At 42.0% G+C, this 24,093-nt stretch overlaps 2 protein-coding genes across 7 annotated transcripts in view; both read left to right on the top strand.

Annotated features, from left to right (window-relative positions):
* Nucleotides 1-268: 268 nt before the first annotated feature.
* LOC147253095 (uncharacterized) lies at nucleotides 269-5,749 on the top strand. The gene is made up of 3 exons (XM_086218118.1): nucleotides 269-406; nucleotides 625-1,182; nucleotides 2,111-5,749. Exons 2-3 carry the CDS (start codon nucleotides 690-692, stop codon nucleotides 3,493-3,495), a joined length of 1,878 nt encoding a protein of 625 aa, XP_086074244.1. The 5' UTR covers nucleotides 269-406; nucleotides 625-689; the 3' UTR covers nucleotides 3,496-5,749.
* A 401-nt stretch (nucleotides 5,750-6,150) lies between these two features.
* erfl1 (Ets2 repressor factor like 1) overlaps nucleotides 6,151-24,093 on the top strand; it is a 94,134-nt gene continuing 76,191 nt past the window's right edge. For 2 of the 6 annotated variants that reach the window (XM_086218112.1, XM_086218115.1), the window contains exon 1: nucleotides 6,658-6,797. Coding sequence is in view for 2 of the 6 variants with exons in the window: in XM_086218110.1 (XP_086074236.1) it covers nucleotides 6,643-6,797 (155 nt within the window). In the remaining 4 variants the exon portion in view is untranslated. Of the gene's footprint in view, nucleotides 6,543-6,639; nucleotides 6,798-24,093 lie in introns of those variants that run through there. The other 4 variants (XM_086218117.1, XM_086218114.1, XM_086218110.1 and 1 more) reach the window with 3 other exon arrangements.

Genomic DNA, 24,093 nt, shown 5'->3' with positions numbered 1-24,093 from the left:
TGGAATTAAATTGAATCTACTGTTAAATTGGTTAGCTTGGTTGCTGCTACCATTTTTAAATAATTTACTATCCAAATTTAAAAACCAGAATGTTTTAAATGTAGCTACTACAACCTATTACAATTGTATGAGAGACAAAAAACTGAAGTGTAATTATTTGAACTTTACTTAAATGCATTACAATTAGGCAGTAGGCTCTACAAGAGAACACTATTTGTTGTGACTTTAATGGCTTTTGGGGGCTTTAAATCTGACGTCACTAAGGTGAGCTGGTTGGTCAGAACCGACGGAAGTACGCCGCTCTTCCACTGTTTCTCCTACTGCTGGCTAATGCTAATGTAGCTGGTCATTAAATGCTACCGTTCACGTTTAAAGCCGCTTTGACTGAATAGCGTCACCTACCAAGGTATGTGTTGTTTTTATAGCACACAAAAACGGCGTAACTGACACCGGTTAGCAGGTTAGATAATAACAGCGATAGGAGCGTGCTAGGATACTGTAGCTTAGCTGTGATGCTAGTGTTAGCTAAGAGCAAATCTTTACTCTGCGTCTTTTCGTGCTTAAATTATGAATATTTCAGACATTTTTCTGTGTGCAGCTAAACTGTGTTTGTCACCGTTGCAGTTTTATTCCATACATACCTCCTTCCTGATCCACCGCTCACCCAGGAGATCCTACCCGGTGGCGAAATGAAGATGAAGCCTTCCAAGAAGAAACCTTCGCAAAATAAAATAAAGAGAGGCGAGAAACAGCATCACCTAGTCACTGTTAAAACTGAAGAAGAATTACAGCTAGATGGGGAAGTCGAGGAGGACAGCAAAGAAGGTTGCATCAACGGTGATGTTCTAAAAATCCGGATCAAAGAGGAACCACATTCACAGGAGATCGGTGAGGATCCCTGTGGAGACACGTCCACCTGTTTAGACACCAAACCCGACAATGTGACATCCAGGCCGGATGATCAACAGGGACATTTAAAGAGGGAGGCTGATTCAGATCATCAGCCAGGATATGAATTCACTACAGAACATGAGGCGACTATCAAAGAGGAGTCAGATTCTTGGATTAAAGAGGAGAGAGATGGTGGAGAGGATCCTCAGGACGATGCTGGCAAGAACCAGGAAGGTGATGGAGAGGAGGAGGAGGTGGAGGATGAAGAAGAGGAGGAGGAGGCCAGTACAGGTAGGAGTTTTTAGTTCATGATTTTATGGAATGAATTGTGCTCATTTGGAGATATTTCAACATTGTACTTCCTGTATTAAACAACCTTCATGCTGATATGTGTAAGGTGTGTAGCCTCATTGGCCCCACCTCACTGATTTATACAAACTACTCAAATAAATGGCTTCAGAATGTTACAATACACTGACTGTCTAGATTTTTTTTACTCTTGTATTAAAAAGTGCTGTTTAGTTTACTGCAGCAATTCTAAACATGCCAGCAAGGGGCGGCGTGGCTCAGAGGTAGAGTGGCCTTCTCGTAACCAAAGGATCACTGGTTTGATCCTCACTTCCCCGGGTGATCCTTGAGCAAGATACTGAACCCATAATTGCCTCTGATGGCCCAAGGACAGACTGGTGACTTATCCAGGGTGAACCCCGCCTCTCACCCAATGTAAGCTGGAATCGGCTCTAGCGACTCTTAACGGTTAATCTGTCTAGAAAATGGATGGATGGATGATAATTAGGGAAAAAGTCCTGGTGTGGAATTCAGTATCTATATTGTCAGATGCATATTGGATTAGAACTGAAAAAATGTGGTTTGGTGCATGTCCACCAGTTTATTGTCCCAGTATGATATGATCAGTAGGTGAACACAATACCAGGGCCCTGGGTCGAGCTCACCATAATGGCATGCTGTCATTATTAATATCTTTAAATTCACCTGTGCTTCTGGGAGTTTGACAGTCATGTCTGCTATGGAAAAAGTAATAGTTTTAACTTAGAGGTCAACAGCCAACAAATCTGAGCTTTCACCCAGAGTGCTGACGTGACACACACCTTGTCCTATCTAAAAGGCCCTGCAGAGTTGGTGTCATACCCTTAGAGTCGCAAAGTGTAAGTTATTCTGTTTTGTAATTGGCTGCTTTCTGTGTGTGTTTCCTATGTAGGCTCGTCGTCTGATTTTTATCCATGTCCTCACTGTACTGTTTCCTTCACTGACGTGGACTTCTTGGAGAAGCATGTCAAGTGGGTCCATCAGAAACAGTATCTTGCTAAGCTGAAAAAATGCTTGTCAAGCCACACAGTGAACCTCATTCCCCAGCACACCTGCGCCGTCTGCAGTAGAACCTTTACCTCGAAAGTATACCTTAGGGTTCATATACAAGAAGCCCACCCTGCAGCCCCTCCCCGCAGGCTCCACCCCTGCCCAACCTGTGCACGCAGCTTCCAGTACTTGAAGAATCTGAAGAATCACTGTCAGCGCTGGCACAGCATGTCTGTGGTCATCAGAGGTGGGCATCTCAGCTGCACAAACTGTGGAAAGAGTTTCAAAGCTACTTGGGGTCAAGGGCCTCATTTGTGTCATAAACAGGATAACACAGAATGTGAAGATAAACCAATCTGTCTGGACATCGGTGTGCAGTGTCCAGAATGTGGTAAAAAAGTGCGCACACCTCAAAGCCTGGAGGATCACATGCGCACTCACACAGGTGATCGGCCTTTTGTCTGCAAGGATTGTGGCAGGAGGTTCGTGGAGCGCAGTGGCTGGCGGCAACACATGAAAATACACACGGGGGAGAAGCCGTACAAATGTCAGGTGTGTGGAAAGGCCTTTCTGAGGGCACACCACCTCAAGTGCCACTTGACCACACACTCAGGAAAGAAAGAATATTCTTGTTCTGAATGTGGAAAGGAGTTTGGATTAAAGTCAAGTTTGGATCTCCACCTGAGGACACATTCCAGTGAGAAACCCTTCCACTGCAATGTCTGTGGGAAGAACTTTAACACCCGCAGAAACCTGAGGGTTCACAGCAAACTCCACACCAACGAGAAAGCCCACCAGTGTGGTGACTGTGGGTTGAAGATCGGAGATCTGGGGGCATTGAAAATACACTTGAGGACGCACACAGGCGAGAGGCCTTACCACTGCACAGTCTGTGGCAACAAGTTCATCCGCCTTGCACATCTCCGAAACCACCAACGCACACACACTGGGGAGAGACCCTACAAGTGCACCGAATGCGACAAGAGTTTCACCCAGTCTGGTGACCTAGTTAAGCATAAGAGGACACATTCTGGTGAAAAACCCTTTGAATGCCCAGACTGCCACCGCTGTTACACCTCCTCTGGCGATCTGGGCAAACACAGACGAAGTCACACTAACCTACGTCCCTACATGTGTCAAGAATGTGGAAAGAGCTTTCGTCTGTCAGGCCATTTGAAAACACACATGTTAACTCACACAGGGGAGAAGCCATATTCATGCCCCAACTGCCTTCGCAGGTTTGCTCGTTCTCATCACCTTTCCGGCCATGTGGCTAAATGCCGTTGAGCCTTCTTAAGAGGATTCTAAGTAAGCTAGCGCTGTGTTCGGTTCGTCCACTCACTCACTACAGTGTTTGCTACACTTGAGACTTAAGAGGGGAAAGGCCAAAGAGCTTTTGACACATTACAGATACTATTTACATTCTATATATTCCTTGATTATTGTCTTTTTTATATTGTTCAATTAAACATATGTGGAATAAATATGCATAATTGAAACATCTCACAGTACTAAAATACATCAATTTAAACTATATGCTCTTATGTATCAGCTTTCGTGTTATTTGTGGGAAAAAAAGCTTGTTTTTTTTCCGCATTGCAACGTAAAGTGTTGCCTGGGAAACCACAGATGGGGATCGGCTTTAAGTGGATTTTAGGGCTCAGTTCAAACTGAAAAAAATAAATAAATTAAAAACACATCAATCCTTAGTTTTAGGTGATTAGTAAGTAAAGTTGAATTAAATAGCACCTTTTACAGGAAATGATCATTAATTACATAAATATAAACTGCTTCCCGCAAGTGACAAAAATACATTATGAAAGAATAGTGAAAATAGGACTATTCACCAGGCTCTCTCAAAAGTTAGAAAATATTCATCAGGCAAGGGTGGCACCTAACCTGTTGCATTAGTTAGATAACTTCATTCAACAGAGACAAGATGCTCATCTTAACAGCACCTCTACAACGCTACACATGATTCTTGAAGATATTTTGTTCACTACATTATGGTGTATGTTGCACTGATTTGTTTATTTTAATGCACTATACAGCAGCTAAAAATGAAGGTGGATTAAAGGTAAACACTACAACATGGCTGATTCACTTTATAGTGACTACATAGTGGGTGAGTGGACGTTGTGAACAAGCATTTGCGTGATCTGTGCATAACCACACACAAGGCTAATGTTCCGCTGGCTACATGAACACTATTCATATTACTGATGATGTGGAAAGTATAGTTAAACATCACTATCACCAGAGGTAACAAGAATGAAGCTAACAATCATGTGACTCACAGTTCTCCTCTAAACCCGTACCACAAACACTACCAGTCTAATTTTCTGAACTTCCCTCTGTTGGGATATTTCTTGTTGAAAGGTTGGAACTTTCCCAGTTGATCATTAAAAAACTGAGATAATCCAACTTTAAAGTTGTGAAGGAGCCTCTTTCAGTCGACTTGATTTGTAAAGGGACCGGATATGCTTTTCCTTCTTTTCTGTTATACGTTGGTCAGTTTCAAATGGTGAGATAATCTTATGTAATTCCATTTTAGTTTTCTGTTTGGTTTCCTCTATGGTTGGGTCAGTACTCATCACCGTGGTAACCAGTAAAATACAGGAAAAAGATGTCATTGCTGGCCGAATCTGTTTATCCCAAACTGTGGGTATGATTGAAACTATCCTAGTGAAGGAATAACACAATTTATTGGAGCAGAACATTAAAAAAACAACAATACATATAGGTGTTGTTTTTCTAAGATAATCATAGCATTGCAACTTTGATAGACTAGCATGGCCCCTTTGGTTTGCATCATTGATTTGTTTTTGTTTTTTTGGTATTGGCCAGAGCTTGGTTCCCATAAAGCAACGTTGGCCCTTCAACAACTTAGACAACAGTGTGTCCGGCTGATTTTCAGCACTTCTATACAGGGTTGTCTGCTCCAGGCAAGAGACACTGCCCCAGAGAAGGCAAACAAAATGTGAAAACGTGGAATGGTTGAACCCAATGTGTTCTGTTTAAGCCTAAACAAGCAATTTTTGTCTTGTTTTTTTTAGACAACCTTTGTTATTTGTATTCAGAAGCAAGCAAATAATGATGCCACCTTACACAGACAAGAAATAAAAGAGGACGAGCTGAGAGGATCCATTCAGGAGGATTATTTTATTTTAATCCCGACACAAGTGGCATACCAGAATAAATATATAGAGCTCAAAATGATCGTAATGGTTCCCCTACAATGGATGTGTCTGTCATATCTAAAAACTGTAAATAATTATCTCTTGAAACTGTAACACTTTAGACTCCGATGACTGTTCTGTACTCATGACTCATTCTTGTTATTGCATGGAACTTTTAACACATTATTCTAGGCCAGTATGATTTGTTTTGTAAAAGCCAGGAATAGATTGGTTTTACGAAACTTTATTTATAATGAAGTAATGGGAACGTGGTGGAGTTCAGTTGGACCTGCTCCTGCTTTGGTGCAGCTCAACCAATCAATGCTGTACTATTTGTAAAAAAATGTAATAAATTATATGAGAAATGCATGAAAACTATTTGATGCTATTCTGTGTGCTACTTTTATCAACTGATGTCCTCTGTCTATTTGAGCCGAGGTTGCCACATTCTCATTGGGACACCAGCTGAGGCTATTATGAGGATTATTCCAGCTCAGAACCTGCAAATGTCAAAAAACCCACAGAGAAAATAACATCTAAAAGTACTGACAGCATGAATGGACTTTATCCATTGTACATATTGTGGACATACATATACATACACACACATACGTATATGGCTTATGATAAATTATACATATTAATTGTTAACAAGCCCTCGCTGCTCACTGGGAATCACTTGTGTCAAATATCTTAAACCTTACATATTACATGGATACTATCTTTGTACAATTTTTTTGTTTTGAGTGTTGTTGTTTTTCCGAGGGGGGCGCCTTCATCCCCGGATGCTCGTCGACGCCTGTCTCGGTGCGTACCGATTGGCCGGACGAGCCGTTATGTGGGCGTGAAGTTCCGCCCGCGCGGGCTACCTTACCTGTACATTTAAATTTGTTTGTGCGAGAAGTCACTCCTCTCCGGTGGTGATACCAGGGACCGCCTTCGTTTTAACGAGTGCTTTCTCCAGGGCCCACTTAAAAGCGGCGAGCCTAGAGCTGTAACTATCAGTGACTACCTGAAACGGAGCTACAACCTTCGTTTCGTGTAATTATTAGCCGCGAAACTAGCGCGCGATGGCCGTTAGCCAAATTGCTAATGTCTTTAGCCATTTAAAATCAGTGTAACTGATAATTGAACGTACCTTGCCCCATTAGCTAGGTATGACAAATCTTCCTTTAATGTGTAGTTGTATTACTGCTTGTTTAATGACTGTTGTAGACATTAATTCTTTAAGTCGTTTGACCTTGTCTGTTAGGTCATGTTTTGGGCTTTTGAGGAGTTTCAACCTGTAAGGATCCGGACTGAGCTCACAGTGACACTACAGATGTTGTCTGTCCAACGGCGGAATGTCGAAGCAACCGTGGAGTTCCATTCACAGACAAACTGCAGCTGCATTGAGGACTGTTTCCCGCTGTAAGACAGTAAACACACACACACACACACGACACGTTCTTACTCATACATTGGCACCAACGGTGTTTTTACACTGAAGCAGAAAATACTTAGATGCTGATAGTTGATTGACATCTGTGGTACCTGGGTAGGGAACACAAACAAACAAAAAGGCCTGACCATGAGCGTAGATAAGTGATAAGTGAACTGAATATTTTAAACTGCAATATATACACCAGTACGTTTTTAAAACTCGTCCTTCAGTTGAACGTTTGTTTTTCCTCTTACTTTGAAAGACTAGCTGTGGTCGCAACAAAATAAATGTAAATGGTCCTCTGCTGCCATCCTCAGGAATGTTACTGTAATAGCAGCCGTATCTCAGTCAACAAGTCCAAATTAACAGACTTTACAGACTGTGTGTTGTTAAAAAAACATCTGCACATGCCAAGGAGAAAAACGTTTTTCCATTGTTCCATCATCTTAGAGATATCATACCTGAATTGCTTTCAGATTATTCCAGTGTCGTGTCAATCTGTTATGATTTTAATTTTTCATTCAAATAAAAACAAGTAAGAGGATGAAGAAGAAGCCTTTATTGCACAGAGATGCAAGAGAATGTGTCCTCTCCATTTAAGCTAGCCTTTATGGTTCCGTGAGTGGTGAGTTACACTGATGGCTTAATATATGTCAATATACTTGATGAGTGACAGATCAATAGGATGGAGTGAATTGTCATCATTTTGAATTGAGATAACAATTTTTTTTAATGATCGGCTATTCAGCCCTAATGTCTGGTATCATTTCCAGGATGTGCACCCTGAAACAGTAGTTAGACAAGGGTCCCATAGAGTTCTGTGTTTTCCCCATGTGAACCTGTGCTGTCACTGTGCAGTCAGTGTTGCAGTAATTTTATAGGTTTAGTATCTGCAGACTTAGATTCAGCTGTTCTCAACATTTGATGGTGTCAGACATGGGATGGCCTACCTAGAGTCTAGCATGCGGGACCCCCTTGGTAGGATGGTTTGTGAAAGAGGTATTGAGTATTAGTGTTTCCTCTAGAGAATATGGTGAGTAGGCATAAGGGATATGCCTCCTAGAGGCCAGTGGAGTGTGACTGTTAGGGAGTTTTACTGCTGCAAACATAAATCTCTGAAACACGCCTGTATATCCGCTGCTTCACCTCTCTGCCTCTCACTCAGCAGAGAAACAGCAGAGAGGTGTGCAATACAGCACCGCTGGCCGTGCTCCTGTGTGTGTTTGTCCGTGCTGTTGCTAGATTTGTAGTTACAGAGGTCTCAACCATATCAAGCAAAAGGCCAATTATTGCCTGACTTCTTCAATAAAATCACAAAGGATTGTTTTATTTTCCCCAGAATCTTGGGAACGATGATAGACTAAAATTATGAGGATAATCATGATCATATTTTTCAATTTTGATGACTACTGTTTAACATATAACTACAAATAGGATGACATATTTTAATATACAGTTTATTTACCTAACTTTTCTAATTTTTTAGAGAATATTCTAAAGCCCCACCCCCACTGCTTTTAGAGTTTGTAGAATTGCATTCAGAAGAATTTGAATTAATAAAACTTGTAATATACTAACAATGTTTGTCTGAAAGTGAATGCACTGGTGAGTAACAAGACTCAAAGGCCTTTTTTTCAAGATCTGAAGTGACAAAAAAGGATGTCTACTTCAGCTCAAGTATTTGTTACTTTCTAAAGAAACCTTTACAAGGAGGAAAACACTATATTTTGAAAAGCTTTGCAAGAATAGCAAGGAAGATTAATTGCCATCTCAATGTGTCCAATTATGTTTGAAGTACATTGTTTATTTTGTCTGTCTCACCTGTGTTTTATCTCTTATCTTTTGTATCAGAGTAGATGTGTGCCTCACGGGCAGTCATCAGTGGAAAAGTCACTCTCACACACACGTTCACTTACACCCAGGATATGCATCACCAGGAAAAGGGCCACAACCAAACCTGTCTCGGTCAATTCAGTGGGAATTGGTCTATTATTTTTATGTCCGCAATTACGAGGACAGAGCAGTAACTATGACTCCGGCACAGATAACAAAGATATATTTAGGAGTAAATAATATTGACTGTACCTTTTGTTTAAAGCTGGAATCAATACTTTTTAAAGCGTGTCCATTTTTCATTTAGCCGCGTCATGTCTGTGCAGAGGAGGGGCAGGGAGATGAATGGGTGGATCTTCTAATTCCCCCTGTTGCAGTTATCATAATTGTTGAACAACCACGGTTTTTAAAGATCGGGCTCGAGGAGAGGCAGGCCACACAAAGAAAGTTAATAGATTTGGAAAATTGAGATGGATTGCACAGAGCAGCAGTGTTTTTTGGAATGTTCTATCAGTGTGGCAGGCAGATGGACAAATATGATCCAGGGAGGAAGAGGTGGGGGGAAAGGCTGCAGCACTTGAACACCGGGGCGGCGGGGAATGCATCCTGACAAATAAAGGTGTTACTGCTACCCTTCCTGTACTGTGTGTGTGTGCCTTGTGGATGGCTACATCAGATGTAGGCCTACACACAGCAGATGAGTCGACCGATGAATCCACTTTGAAAGGCCGCATTGAAACAGTAGTTCCTCTCTTGAGGCACCAGGGGGAAATGGATAGCTGCAGAAAAGATGCTTCAGGGAATAAGCTCAGGAAATGTCTCCTGCTCAGAAGTTTGGGTCATTTGTTAGAGCTATGTCGTCAAATATGCCTGCGGTCAACATTGCATAAAGAAATACAAATCATTTTATGCCCTACTGTAAAGCAGCATTGCACCTCATTTGTAAGCTTCTCCAGCTGATAGTGCTCCCCATGTATGACCTCTGACCCTGTCATTTGTCTGGCAAAGGTGGCTTTTAGAACCTCTAAAGGATATTTTACCGCAGTGATTTATCCAGAGGGAGGGAGGGGGGCCGTGTTTGTTTCCATCCGTTCTGATATTGGTGATTGTGTTTTCACATGCGATGCATTCTGGCTTTTCTCTGCTTCTCTGAAATCTTTCCCACATCCAATTTTCACCTTTCCCATGTCCAATTTTCCCTAATATTCACATGATTACGGTATGATGCTTTCCTTCCCCTTTTCCCTCTTTTCCTCTCCTGTTCCCATTTCTCTCCTCCTTTGATTCAGATAGATGACACGTATGGTTTCGATGACATTATGTTCCATCAGTGCAGATATAGCTACACAACAGTGGCTGAGAATCTACTGACAAATCGAAACATGAAACCTTATATTTATTCAGCCTTCCTTACCTCAAAACCAAAATGGCAAAAACATTTTACATTCATTGTCTTGACAGACAGTTGGTGGTGTTTTAGGTTGCCATCTGAGAATTGAATCACCTCATATTGAATCGTCTATATGTCCAGTTGAAGGGGTTTTCTTTTTTGTGATGTAATTTGAGCTATCCAATTTTCCTTGTATTTACTGTCTATATTTTTGTCAATTTGGCAGAGGAACACATTGTGTGCGTTGGCGCTGGGTGTCACCGGTGTCGTCACACTATTGTGGTTTTGGTGTTAGCTGGCCTCTGAGGTCAGTGTGTGGGAAGAGATGGTGGCTCTGCAGGGCTTTGCTACGGCTCTTGGCCTGTCCCTTTGGGCTCCGGCGGGCCCGTATCCACTACTCTCATTCATGAAAGGGTCAATGCACGGGTCAAAACACACCGTTTGACTCCCCGCAACACACTGGTGTGTGTGGGCGTAGATGAAACTGGGTATTTTGTGAATCTGGTAAGCTGTAGCTGGTAGCAGCTCTTACTTCTCTCCCTCTGAAGTCCAAATGTGCCTAAAAGCATGGCTCACACAAAGGAAGGAGAGAGAGAGAAACACCATTAAATTGTGTTGGGTTGTGCGCTGAGAGTGGGTTGCAGACTTACACTCTCAAACTGTTTATTCCCTCTTTGTATCACGGCATTGACATTTTGGTGAAGAGATAAGGATGATTTCTCTCCCTCAGCCACATCTAGTGTCAGAAGTGAGAAGCTAACGGGTGTTCCCCGACAAGCTAGCTGCTATCCTGGTGACTGCTGCTCTCTTGACCAGGGCCTCCCTCCTCCTTTCATCCCACTCTAACCTCTTGCTCTCTCTGTCTCTTTAGTGGAGGGATAGAGATGTGGAGGGTGAGGGAGACTGACAGTGTGCGCTCCCCTGCTCAGTAAATATGAACTGCACTCAGCAGACAGACTCATTCATCATGGGGGTAAGAAGGGGGGAAAGGGAGTAGAGAGGCAGGGTGGAGGGACACAGAGGAGAAATGTCCAAAAGACAGAGAGAGAGGGACAGAGAGAAGAGGGAGGGAGGAGGAAGAGAAGTGGGAGGAATAGGAAGCAGATGGAAAAGGGATGAAAGAAAGGAAAATGTTCTGGGTGAAATGAGTGGGAGAAAGAGATAAGAGACTGAAAAGTGGGAGAAGATGATTGAAGGATAAATGAAGGATGGCGGCGGATATGCGCGGAGAGGAGAAACCACATGCATGAGAAAACTGATTAATATGGGAGGACATTTTAGATCTCATTATCAAGTGTTGTGAACACTGCCTTAAGCATCTTGCGATGAGAGCATCAGTAGTCTTGCTGCCCTACAGTATCATCAGGAAGCTCATGTCTCACTTGGACTTGTTGCTTTTCACATTCTGACCCTGGACCTGTACTCCAGGATATGGCCTTGATCCGGGGAAGGTCATGTTGCATAACTGCCTGAATGTGCACTTACAAGCATGATAGTAAGTGCACATTTGTCACAAGATGAGATAAATAAAGATAGCTCCCTTATCATAAGTTATCACATAATATTGTATCACTGTTATTATTATTATTATTATTATTATTATGGTCACAGATATTCTCCTGTTTTATTATTTATTTCTGATGCTAGATGAATTATTTCCAGTTTTTTCTTGAGTGCACCAGCAGCACATAGAACAACTCCTCGTCACAGCCTCCTCCACTGTGTGAGACATACACGTGGCCAAGACACAGAGGATAGTGTTAATATCATGTGACTCATATGGCTCAAGCATTTACTCACCAGTGTGGTGAATTGTCTAATGACATTTACTCACTGAATAGAAACCTTCCAGTTTCAGTGCTTGGTGAGTGCTGATATCAGACCCTGGTCCCAGCTGATGAAGCTGCTGCTCTGAGATCTGTGGTGTTCACCAAACACTTGAGTGAGACTTCTGTCAATCCACTGTCTATTTGGATTCATGCTATTGTTCAAACTAGGGATGCGTGATAATATCAGTCATCGGTATCTGCTGATATCAGTCTGTTTTCTACATTTGTGTTTTATATTACATATTCAGTAGGGCTGCAGCTATCGAGTCTTTTAGTAATCGAGTAATCTATCGATTATTCTGGTGATTAATCGAGTAATTGGATAAGAAGTATTGCACATTCTGCAATTTTTTGGATTACATTACTTTTGCTTTATTTAAGAGCAATGGTACTATACAAAAAAGAAAATAAAGCCCTTTTCACATGGGATTAGTATTTCCTGGGGATCTCTAGTGATTTATAATAATTGCGGAGGAAGCCTGTGATCTACGGTGCGGATGCGCCTTGTCTGTAATTTTGTAAAGTAAAAATTCCACCGCAAATTTCCTACCATATTTCGCCAAACACAGTCGTCCTGGGATACTACTAGTCCTGTGCGAATCTGAATCTCAGTGTTTGTTGTTGTAATTGCACGCCTTTTCTGTCTCTTTCCGGCTTGAGTAATGGAGGCTGTGGGGGAAACTTTGCAGTTTTGACAGCTTTTTAGGGAAAAAATTACCTCATATTACACTATATGGATACAGATCCACAAAAACGGCAAGAGATCGACCTAAAGAGCCAAATCTTCCAGGATATTGGCATGGATGATGTGTAGCAGCATGTGGTAAGGAACATTCTTGATAATATTATCAGTGCACATGAGATAGCAACGATGTTACGACATGCACAGCTTTGACATCATATCTGTGCCTTAAATGTCGGTAAAATCGAGTGGTATATAGGCTTCTTATCCTGTGCGAATGCTCTACAAGAAACATAGTGGTGGGTGAGTAATTTGCAAATTACCAGACATTCCCAGGTAACACTAATCCCAAGCAAATGGTGCTTAAGACAAGTCTCGTAAATGGACAAGTATGAAATACTAATGTAAAAGTAATAAGTAAGTAACTTTACTTCGACTGTACTTTTACTTTCCATTTACTGAAGTACAAACAGGGGATTGATTCACAAATACACCAACTTTTTCTCCTCTTTATAAGTTTGCATGTCTGTGTTTAGTAATCAAAAAACACCAATAACAGAGCCATTAAAGTACAACAGCAATAAAAATGTTGATTTTTCAAAAAAAGAGGAATAATTACATGCAAGATTTTTAAGGTATTTTTTACATTATGGTATTAATGCTTTTATTTAAGGAAAGGATCTAAGTCCTTTTTCCATTACAATAGGTCAGTGATCAATGTTTCAGTGACTCTCTGTGACTCAGTAATAGTGTTTTATTTATGGCGGCCTGCCACATTAAAACACCGGCACCATGACATGATTTTCAATTTTTGTAGGTGTACACCTTTCTCGGTCTGTCTAGATGGTAACTGTTTATTTGCACAACTCTCGCAAGGTTTGTGTCTGTTGTTTCTGCTAAAATAATCAAACTCACACGATCTTTCGCGGGTCTATGGTTCCCTTGTAGATACAGTCCTCTCTGTCTTTTTGTCAAACTAATGACAGCAGACTGTCTGTGAACAGCATGATGTTACACTCTGCAGTGTTTCACACAAACAGACTTTATGTGTGCGGACACTCGTGTATAGTTTGTGACCAATTTTGGCATTTCTATCCTTTTAATTAGTCCGAGAGGATGACGGCATCAGCGATTGATTAGTGATCAGTCTGCCCTCCTCTCCTCCCTAACCTGTTCGCTCTGCTCTTAGGAGGTCTGACAGTTTCTGACAGAGACACAGTCTCTAGTGTTTAAGGGAAAGGCCTTCTTATATAGTTGTTTAATCTTATAAGTGCACCTGGTTGGTGTCGATGTCATTCACCATCACGATAGTTTTGACTGTTTTAACTCCGTCATTAATGACAAGTCTCCTCTGCATGTAGCTTTCTGCTGTGAAAACTGAATCGCGGGTGAATTTATACATGAAAACAAAAATAAACATGACTTTGGTTTTTGGGTGACTTTTATAAAACATCCTGCTGATGAAGAAAGTCAACAGATCAGACAGACAGGGTAAGAGAAACGCACTGACCCCCTGTGTGTGTGTGTGTACTGCATGTGCGTGTATCAAGGAACTGCATTGATGCAGTGAGGAGTGACGCTACAGCCGTCTGATAATAAATTATATCAAAACTTAAACTTAAGCTTATCAATACTCTGGTCTTAAATAATTAAGCTGTTTAATACCGAATTTCAGTGTCCAACCCCCGTGCAAAACAAAGTACAGTTCAGATTTCAACGAGGCGTACAGGCAAAAATTTTGCCTTGAGTAGTTTTAGTAATCGAATTACTCAAGTTACTCAAGGAATGGTTTCAGTATTACTGGACTACATATCTACATAATCCTGCTTAGAGAACCAACAAACTGAAACATAACTTTCCTGACAGTAGTAATACTGCTCTGGTATTCTATCTATCCACATGTACTGTGTTTAACAGGTCATCATTAGTTTGACTAAAAGGGCGAAAGTTAAAAATAAACACTAAATGCAAAGAGACAAAAAATAGTAACAAAGCGGTCTTTCAAAAATTGAAGTCCTTTACCCTTTCTGGTTCATGTGCTCGTTTTCCAACAACTTCCCCCTCTTCACTCCCACCAAGAACACCTCCTCTCCATCTTTTTCCACTCTGCAGAAAGACAGGAGAGAGGGAAGATGATGTGTGACAGATGCCATATTTCGACTTTCTGTCAGGGAGATTAATATTGACACAGTGTGTTTCTTACCAGGGGCTTGTTGACTGTGTGTGTTGGGCTTTCATTTCATTATCCTCTGCTCAGCCACTTTTTTCTTAAGAATCAGACAATAACAGATGTGGCGACTGAAATAGAGACACTGATATTGGAGGGGCTGAGTGAACACGTCATATCGGCGGGTGGGTCGGCCATCAGTCCTGCTTGCTGTGGAAGTGTAAACCCCAAGAGGGTACCCAGAACACCGAGACCCTCCGGTCAACCCCTTCAGCTCAACAACAGCTAGGACTAAGCTGCTGCATAGACTGACACAGTTGTTGAAATATGTGCGTGGAAATGATTAGGTAGCATTTACAAATATCAGAGTAGTACTGGGATATGAGAGAAGGTGTGGAGACTAATTGAGCTTATGTTTTCAAGACAGTCTCCACTGTTAATTTGAGATAATTTGCATGAGTTTGACAAATATAATTTCCACTGACTATAAACGGTTAAGATCAGAACAGGAGACAATCCAGGCTGTCTGGTTGCAGGCGTTTTACCTTCCGTCATCTGAATTTTAATTGCAGCGGTTCCAAACGAAACACTTAGATTATTCAGTGCTATGAAAGATGCAGTCAGCTGTGCTGGGCTGGCTAACTGACCACAGTCCAGGAATTGTTGCAGTCCTTATGACATTTGCACTGGATAAGAAAGTAACAGTTGTTTAGCTTCTAAATGATCAATTTCCATCATGAGGTGGAATGCCATCTTTCCTTTAAACAGATCATTGTAAAAACCCCTGTTTATCATCATCAGAAGCTATAAAATCACAGCATCAGATTTTCAAAATGGTCTTTCAAAAGAATCACATTTGTATTATGCTTCCAATATGAACATTTTAGATTTAATCCAAATTTATTTCTCATTGAAAATTTTGCTCAAAAAAAGAATTGCATATGCCAAATCATGTGGAAAATAAAAAAAATCTGCTCACCTCAGCTGAACCCGGAAGTCACATGATCAACAATTCATGAAATTTGGCTGAACTGCATAAAAAGAGACCTGAGAAAATTTGATCGCACATAGTTAATAGAAATTGTAAAAATGTATATGTGTACCTCCATATATTTTCTTAAATTGTCACACTTATGAGCACTTGGAAAAGTTTGTATTTATTGATTCTTTAGCCCTGATTGATGAAGCGAAATTTTGGACATTATATTACAGTGAAAATAAACCCACGGTGAGTAACAGGAGTATAACAACACCCAAAAACCAATTGGATTTCACAAGTTTAAGGCTACATTAACATTACATTACCAGATAACATGGCTGGTTAGAGAGTGATTAAAGAGCGACTCTGTGCTGTTATAAAATGACTCTGCCACTATAGTTTCTTTTTACAGACATAGTTGTAATTTGTGCATTAATGCTCTCAACACCTATTTGAGGACATCAGGACTGTATGTATTTTTTTCAGGGATACCTGTGTCACCAGTGGAGAATTTGAACAAAATGACAATAAGCCACAAAGAGCGAGACAATTCAGTTGAAAAATCAATTTCTCTGAACTTTGATGAAGAAACCATATCCTGACATTATGGTTTATAAATTATCTAACATATCTGGCAAAACTGAGCTCAACTCTCTCCTGCTCCATCTTGACCAGTTACTAAAAATGTTGCAAATACATATCTGCGTCAGTAATAAGAATCCAATCTGTCATACAAAAATGTTGCACTCAAGAGTCTTGTTCTTTTAACACTCGAGATATTTTTTTGCTGATCATGTGTTGTATTAAATGCAAGTCATATGTACTGGACTATATTTCATGGTATATATAATTTTTAAAACTTCAGATAAGGATCTGAAACATTTTTTTTACTCCACTGCAGCACATGGTCACTGCAAGTGAATCAAATGTGAGAGCTTGTTAGACCTGAGCTGAAATACCAAATATGGTTACACATCTCACAGCTCATGGTTTCATCAGTGTCGCCTCTTACTTGAAAATGAGTTGTGGTGAACAAAAAGTCTCAGTCATATTCTCTCTCCCACTCTAATATTGTCTATTTTCATAGAGGACTGATATAAGTATTTCATTCAAATTTAATTCCTCTCTTGTTGTGAGCAGCCTACAAGTGGTCTCATGTCTGCGGACCAAAGCTCGCCACCCTTAATCTCCCAACTTGTAAGCCTCTGAGAACTTTCTCTCAGACTTCAAAACATTTCTGAGGTGGATACAAAAGATGGATCCTACAGCTTCCTGATTTTGTAATTTCAAAGCTTGCTGATGGTGGGAGAAAAAAAATCAATAGGCCTCTCTGGAGAGGAGTAGGTATACGCTTGTAGTCCCATGATATGAAAGAGGATCAAAAACAGGAAACCCAGCTGAAGGAGGAGGAAACAGGGAGGAGCAAAGAAGCTTCACCAAATAAACAAATAGAAAGCAAAGCAGGAGAGATAATGTAAGAAGGAGACAAGAGACCGATGGGGGAAACAGTTGTCGCCAGAGACTTTTATTGACTTTCCCCCCCTCTTCTGTTCACGTGATGACCAGATAAATTCACAGAGAGGGAGAGAGAGAGAGGGAGAGAGAGAGTATAGCGAGGAGAGAGAGAGAAATGAGAAAATAAATTACTCTGGAAAGATATGACGATAGGCTACATGCGGCTTTAAATCTAAAAGGGAATTCGCGACACACTCGACCAATTTGTCACTGTGCTTTTTTCTCTTTTTTTACCTCTTTTCATTTCTTTTTGGTACCCCCTCTCTTCTTATTTTAACCCCCTCAATACCCCGATGCCCCTAATTTACCCCACTTTTCTCATGTAGGCCTGCCCAATTCTTCTTCACTCCATGTTTTCCAAATCTATTCCACAGGATCCACTGTCATGGCACTGTCATGTGAAGATATAGCTTTCTTTTCTTTTTTTTAACCTACCTTATTCAGTCATAACAGCTGTTCTCTTCACATTCAACTCTTTTTGTGTCTGTAATTTATGACAAATCCATAAATCCATCCTCCTGAGCTCCTTTTTCAATAGTTTTCCCTTCATCTCAAACTACAATCAGATATCAGATCTGTGCCTGCAAACATGAGTCTATCAAAATCTGAGCGAGAGGAGGAAATGAGATGCATCGTAAGGCCCATGGTTAAGGATGGCTGGAAAATGGGTGGAAGAATGGAATAGAAAAGAGAAAAGAAAGAAAATGCAGACTTAAAGTATACCCCCCTCTCTTTTATTTAATTTAGACGCCAGGCGAAAATCGATCCTGCCATTCGATACGCAATCCGAATCAAGGCGAATTAAGCGGGCGGAAATTAACTCTGAAAATATTTTTGATGGAGTGGCTTGTAGTCTCTCGGCCAAATGGACTGCAAAGTGGAACAAATGACAGGGGCCTAGTGGTGGAGACAGCGCCGCTCCATCTTCCATTAGGCCGTAATGGGATAGGTCCAGCCCCCTAGCTCGACTCGGCTGCATTAATCAAAACAGCCGCTATATGAAGATTTATGGTTCTCCACTCCAGCGAAGCCGGAGCCAGTTCTCGGTGTGTATGTTGAAGGAGGGGGTCGGGAGTCTGTCTTGCTCTCGCTCTCTCTCTCTCTCTCTCTCTCTCTCTCTCTCTCCCCCTCCCCCCATCCATCCTCTAGACTTTGCCCCAACTGTGGGGCTGCACAAAACATGCATGTCGCACCTTTACGCACACACCTTTAATCTGGAGACTGTGTAATCGCATCCTGTCATTTTTTGTCAACAGGCGTGTCGAGCCCTGATTCTTTTGTTGACTCTGTAATAAACCTGTAATAGCTGGTCTATATGCATATGAGTGCGGCACTTAATCGAACATTATGTGAAGCGATGTGGTTGGAAATTTAAAAAAAAAAAAGCCTCTGGATGACCTTCAGGCTGCTAATAGGGCAAATAATAAATAAAAAAGTCAGACAAGTGGGACCTTTTCTCCTTTTAAAAGGTGTTACTTATCTTGAATAATATTTCTGTTTGATGCCTCATAGAGATTTTCAAATTTGATGAGCTACACCTGCAGTTTCACTCTTCACCCAAGCCTTTTTAAGGTGTTTTGATTTTGTAGTTGCTTTAGGTTTTCCAGAGCAACTTCTCCTCTCTACCTCTCCTGGCTGCACAGTGTGTCACTTCTTTCAACATAACAAACAGCAGACAAACAAAATGGGCATCCTCTGGTGTTTGCTAGTGAGACTTTATATTACAGCCTATATTGGTGCAGCTCCTCTCCACAGCAGCCTATTAGAAGTGTATAGCCTGGCGAGTGGCGGGCCACTGCTGTGACGAGCCGAAGGGACAGACAGGGGGAGACAGTGTGACGGAGAAGAGTGTGGCGGCTCAAGTAGATTGAAGCTGGGAACCGTCCAAAAAACTTCAGACAAGTTTTGATGAGATGAGACTGATCGGACACACTTCTGAGAGTTTTATTTTCTCTCTCTTTCTGCAGGGGGAGGTGGAGGATGGATGAACTTTTCCCGATAGATTGATCACACCTCTATCCATCTCTACCTAACTTTCACACCTCTTTCCTACTCTGCCTTCCCTTAACCCCTGTATCTTGTCACTGTTTTTTCCCCATTATTTGTGTCGCCTCTCCTCCTCCATCTATCCTACCTATCTTATTCCACCTCAGTCTCTATATTCCCTCATTCCCCGTCCTCTGGCCTCTAGCTCTGCCATGCGGATAACAAAACCAGCGAGGAGACATCTCTATATCCATCTATCTATCTCTCCTTTCCTTTTCCCCTTTTCTTTTCTTCTCCCTCTTTTCCTTGTGAGCAAAGGGGAAGCTCGCTGCCAGTTTCAGTCTGCCAAAGGGTTTATTTAAATTAGAAACGCTTCAATGTCCTCACTCCCCGTCTTTCCCCACTCTCTCTCACTCGCTCTCATTTTCTTCCTATACCTCTTTCTCTGGGTTGGCGGTGACTCCCACCTTTCCTCGCTGACAGCCTCTAGGGTCCTGTCAATGCCAAACAACTTTGTTTTGTAGATGGAAGTGGGGGGGAAGCAGGGTTGGAAGGAGAGAGGAAACGAGGGAGGGGGAAAGTAGAAGTGGGAGAGTGGGAGTTGGAGAGGGGTCAGGGGAGACCTGTTAGTGAGTGTACTTTAGTTCCTTCTTCCTCTCATGGCTCATTCCACTTAGATTAGGACCTGTAAAGGCTCCTGCACCTGGCTTCAGATTGCCCCATTACATAGTGACAGACTTTCACTTTTTATACTCATTATTACACACACATCCTGTGAGTTTATTTTGATTTATTTTTGTTTTATATCACATAATTTCCTTCAAGTTTTTCTGTCTCCTGTGCAGCGCTTGTACTCTGACCCTTCCTGATCAGATACTGGAAGAGATATGACGGGATGACCAGTCATCACGCCTAATCATCTCCTCTGTTAACACTAACCTATCTCACTGATAATCCTTCTATCCCCCCTTCCTGAGCTCTAATCCCCCTTATACACACCCCTTTTACCCCTCTGTCTAACCCATTAACACACAATTATTTTGTGGGGCCGACACGGACGGGGGGAAGGAAACGAGGTGTGGAGAACACAGAGAGCCTGTCTCTCTAATGGCTGAGTGACACTAGACGAGCTCATAGATCATGGAGATTATTAATACCACTGTTAAACACCCCACTCAAGGACCACCGCCATACACACACACAAATACACACTCACACACATACACCCCCAATCATTGCTCATTCCCAGCACACATCTTCATATGAGCTGTCATTCATGCTTGGTGAGTCGGCATAAATTTCATTTGAGTCGTTTAAACAATGCCGCGTGCTCATTACAGCATGTGGTTGAGGGGTGGAATCAGATTTACAATTACAACTCTCACTGGCAGTGCAGGCTATTATTCATGAGGTTGTTTCCTTATGATTCGCCTCTCGCTGTATTTCTAATGATGCTAATTCCAGGTTTGATCTGATTATCCTGTATACAGTGAGGTGAGAGATTCTATGTGACTTGCCGGTAATGACCAGGGAAATGTGGCCTTTATATGGCAGTGGGGGCCCAAAGGGAGAGGAGATTGAAAGGTTTGGATGGTGTGTGTGTGTGTGTGTGTGTGTGTGTGTGTGTGTGTGTGTGTGTGAGAGAGAGAGAGTGAGTGAGTGTGGGTGCACTGGCGGGCGTGTGCGCGCACACACGTCAATGACCTGTCCATTTAACCAGTTGGGTACTGGTGAGATGGCAGGGGGGGAGCCAGGCGTCCCGAGAGAGTAGGGTCTGGGGAAATCACACTCCCTCTTTCACCAAACAACCTGGGGGCTGTGTGGCAGCTGGCAGTAGCCAATACACACACTCCCACTCTCCATATCCTAGTTTATATGCAAAGAGACTCCTAAACACACTGCATCTGAGATGTATTGCCAGCATATGCAGTGAGAATCACACATTTAGGTCCTATTACATAAACAGCCTGAAATCACAGATTGTCAAGTATGTCAGTGAGACAGGTTGCTGAATTTCATGAGTTATTTATAATATTTATTGTTAGTTTTGTTTTGTACTTTTTCCACTGGATTCTGAATTCAAGGGTTTTTCTTTCAGGAGCCGATAACAAAAGCAGCTTACTTTAGTGTTCTACTGCTGCGTTAAATGAACACAGGTCTCCTTGTGAGCTCTGCTAGTGCCAGCTCATTGATTCCTTAACTAATCACTCTAATTAAAATGCCTTTTATTCATTCACTGGCTTACATGGCAGTCTACCACTTGCATTTAAGGATCAGTTGCCACACACATATACAGAAATTTCTGTCAAATTCAGCAGATTGCCTTCTATTTTGGAACATATACACACAAGCACAACTCAGTCTTTAATTAAGAAAGATAATTCAAATTTTTGCAGGTTCCATCAAGCCCTGCAGATTCTGCAGCATGTGCAACCACCAGGCTGAGCGCTCCTTAAAATACTTTGTCACCTGAGGAAATGAGTTTCCTTTTTGTGCTGCTGTGTTATAAATTGGTCTCTTTGTCCATGAGTGATTCAAGCACAAAGAATGTACACGCTCATTATTTGAAGAAATTAGAATAGTACAGTCATTAAATAATTAAAATGTACTGCCAAAGAATTACACAAGCTGTCTTATTTTGATGGATGTCTGTTTATGAGTCGTTCCGCTGAGAAATTCCTACAACATTTCTTTCCTGATAATATATCAATTTATCAGCAGAGATTTTTATGTTAATTTCCTCCCCCCCCTCCCACTGCCTCCCCCTTAAATAAAGTATCTCCCTCCCAAACGATCTTGAACTAATTAAGCAAGCGTTAATTAAAAATTCGAGAGAGGATGGTGGAATTGTTATGGAAACGTTGAAGTTAATCAAGCTTTCAAATTATTGATAACATCCTTAGAACAGTGATCGATCGGGAAGACATTAAGTGGCAAAATAAAGCATTCTGATTTGATGCTCTCTCTCTCTCTCTCTCTCTCTCTCCCCCTCCCCCTCTTTCTGTGTGTGCCTGTGTATATGTGCGTGTCAGTCATGATACATAATATTAGTCTGCATGACAAATAGGATACATTTTGTGTCATTCTAAGCTTGTCTTGTATTGTGTGCGTTTGCTAGTGCGTGCGTGTACATGCAGGCGCGCGCGCGCGGAGGGATCTATAGATCACACATTAATCAAAAGTGTGCGTTCAAATTGCGGCGTGAACTCAAGAGAGTGAGTTATTGACGTATAGTGATATGAATATTTCCCCTCTTTTGCGCTGCTTGCTGCCTATTCTGAGAGCAGCGTGTGTTTACATGCTTCTTCCCCGGCCTGCACGTCTGTTTACGCCGCTGTCAGAGCCTGTGTGGCATGTACTTACAAGGCGCTTCATCATCCCACCAGCGATAGGAGCAATTCACCCATAAACTGTGTCTCTCGCCCATAAATAATATTCAAGTCGCTCTATTGTTAAGTGAAAAGTTGACTGGTGTTTGATTTTTTTCTTATGTTTTTTTCTTCTTCTTCTTTTCCGCGGCGACCTCGGGTTAGGACTCATACATCACAGGATGACAGCTATAGAAAGGCCCTAAATTAGCAACTAAATCGAATATTGATCAGCTATGTGCGGCCCTGCGAGTCGCGCCTCCTTGCCGTTTTTTCCAGAGAGAGAGAGAGAGGGAGAGAGAGAAGTGGGGGCGGTGGGGGGGGGGCGGTGAAAGGTGCTTCTTTCTCTCTCCTCTGTCTCTCTGTTTGACTTTAAGTGTGTGTGCGCGCGCGCGTGTGTATCAACTGGTTTGAACTCAGAATAAAAGCGTAGTTTTTGTTTTAATGCATGCTTTTTTCGCACAAGTGTCGTCATCCTCCAAATCCTTTATTCAACGGTGCCTCCATCCGTCCGTCCCTCTGTCGCTCCGCGATGTTTAAATAAAGTTGGCATGAAGTCCCTCATTTCGCGCCCTACCATTGGCTTCTCTGTTTGGATCATCGGCTGTGTTGGCGCTGTTGCATCGGCTCTCATCCCCGCTGCTCTTGCCGATTATGTGTGTGTGTGTGTGTGGGGGGGGGTTGGGGGGGTTGGTCGGGCGGCGGCGGCGCGCTCACGTTCTCACAGCGGAGACGCGTTTGATGAAACGATCAAGGGGGCTCTCTCTCCCGGGAAGCGGTGTGTCCGGAGCAGCGATGAACCAAGCCCAAGGCCGGTGGAGTGGGTGGTCAAGGTTGCGCCGGGTCAGTGAGATTAGCCCCGGTCTGCTCCATAACAAAGAGCCGGATCGTCAGGAGTCTGGATCAAAGTATCGGGTGTAGGACAAGCGGGGCGTAAGACAGGGATGAGCTGCGGATTACAGCGGGCTAATTGGAGAGGATACTTTCAGTCTTTAACGGCTGCTTAAATATAGGACCTGCGGTTTTTAGATGCTTGTTGGTTTACAGAGGTTTCGTTTTGCATTTATAAGCAATTTATATTTCCTCCTCCAACATGTTTTTATGTAGTTTGGAGCCACTGGTGATATAAATATGTGGCTTTGCTTCAGTAAAATTATTGTCACCTTGTCACAGTGAAAGAAGTGCATGCAGAACTTAAAAAGAAATAAGACACTTGCAGGACTTCTTATGCATGATGAACTCAATCATCTCAGTGCTACACAGTATAGGCTTACGTCACAGAAGAGTGTAAAAGTCGATGCGTATACATGACAGCATTCAACTTTTTAACTGCCTGGTTTGACTTATTTTACATACTAATGCTAATGAGTTGTATCACTGACAGTGCATCATATTGATGATTATGTGTTTACTTTGAAATCTATTAGCGGACTAATTGAAGGGATGTTTTCAGCCCATTAATCTGTGCTTAAATATGGGGCTGTGTTTTATAGATGCTGCTGTTTCCTTGGTTGTTGCACTATGGCTTTCTATT

The sequence above is a fragment of the Aulostomus chinensis genome, chromosome 11, assembly GCF_037954235.1.
Source record: "Aulostomus chinensis isolate RoL2024-O1b breed Wild chromosome 11, RoL_Achi_v1.0, whole genome shotgun sequence".
Taxonomy (NCBI): domain Eukaryota; kingdom Metazoa; phylum Chordata; class Actinopteri; order Syngnathiformes; family Aulostomidae; genus Aulostomus; species Aulostomus chinensis.
Note: the sequence above shows the minus strand (reverse complement) of the source record. Positions and strands in the feature narration are given on the sequence as shown.

Bases quoted from the DNA above. Each gene is read 5' to 3' on its own strand.
- LOC147253095 (XM_086218118.1), top strand. From the start codon at position 690: ATGAAGATGAAGCCTTCCAAGAAGAAACCTTCGCAAAATAAAATAAAG. The intron at 1,183-2,110 runs GTAGGAGTTTTT...TTTCCTATGTAG, and splicing joins GGAGGAGGAGGCCAGTACAG to GCTCGTCGTCTGATTTTTAT.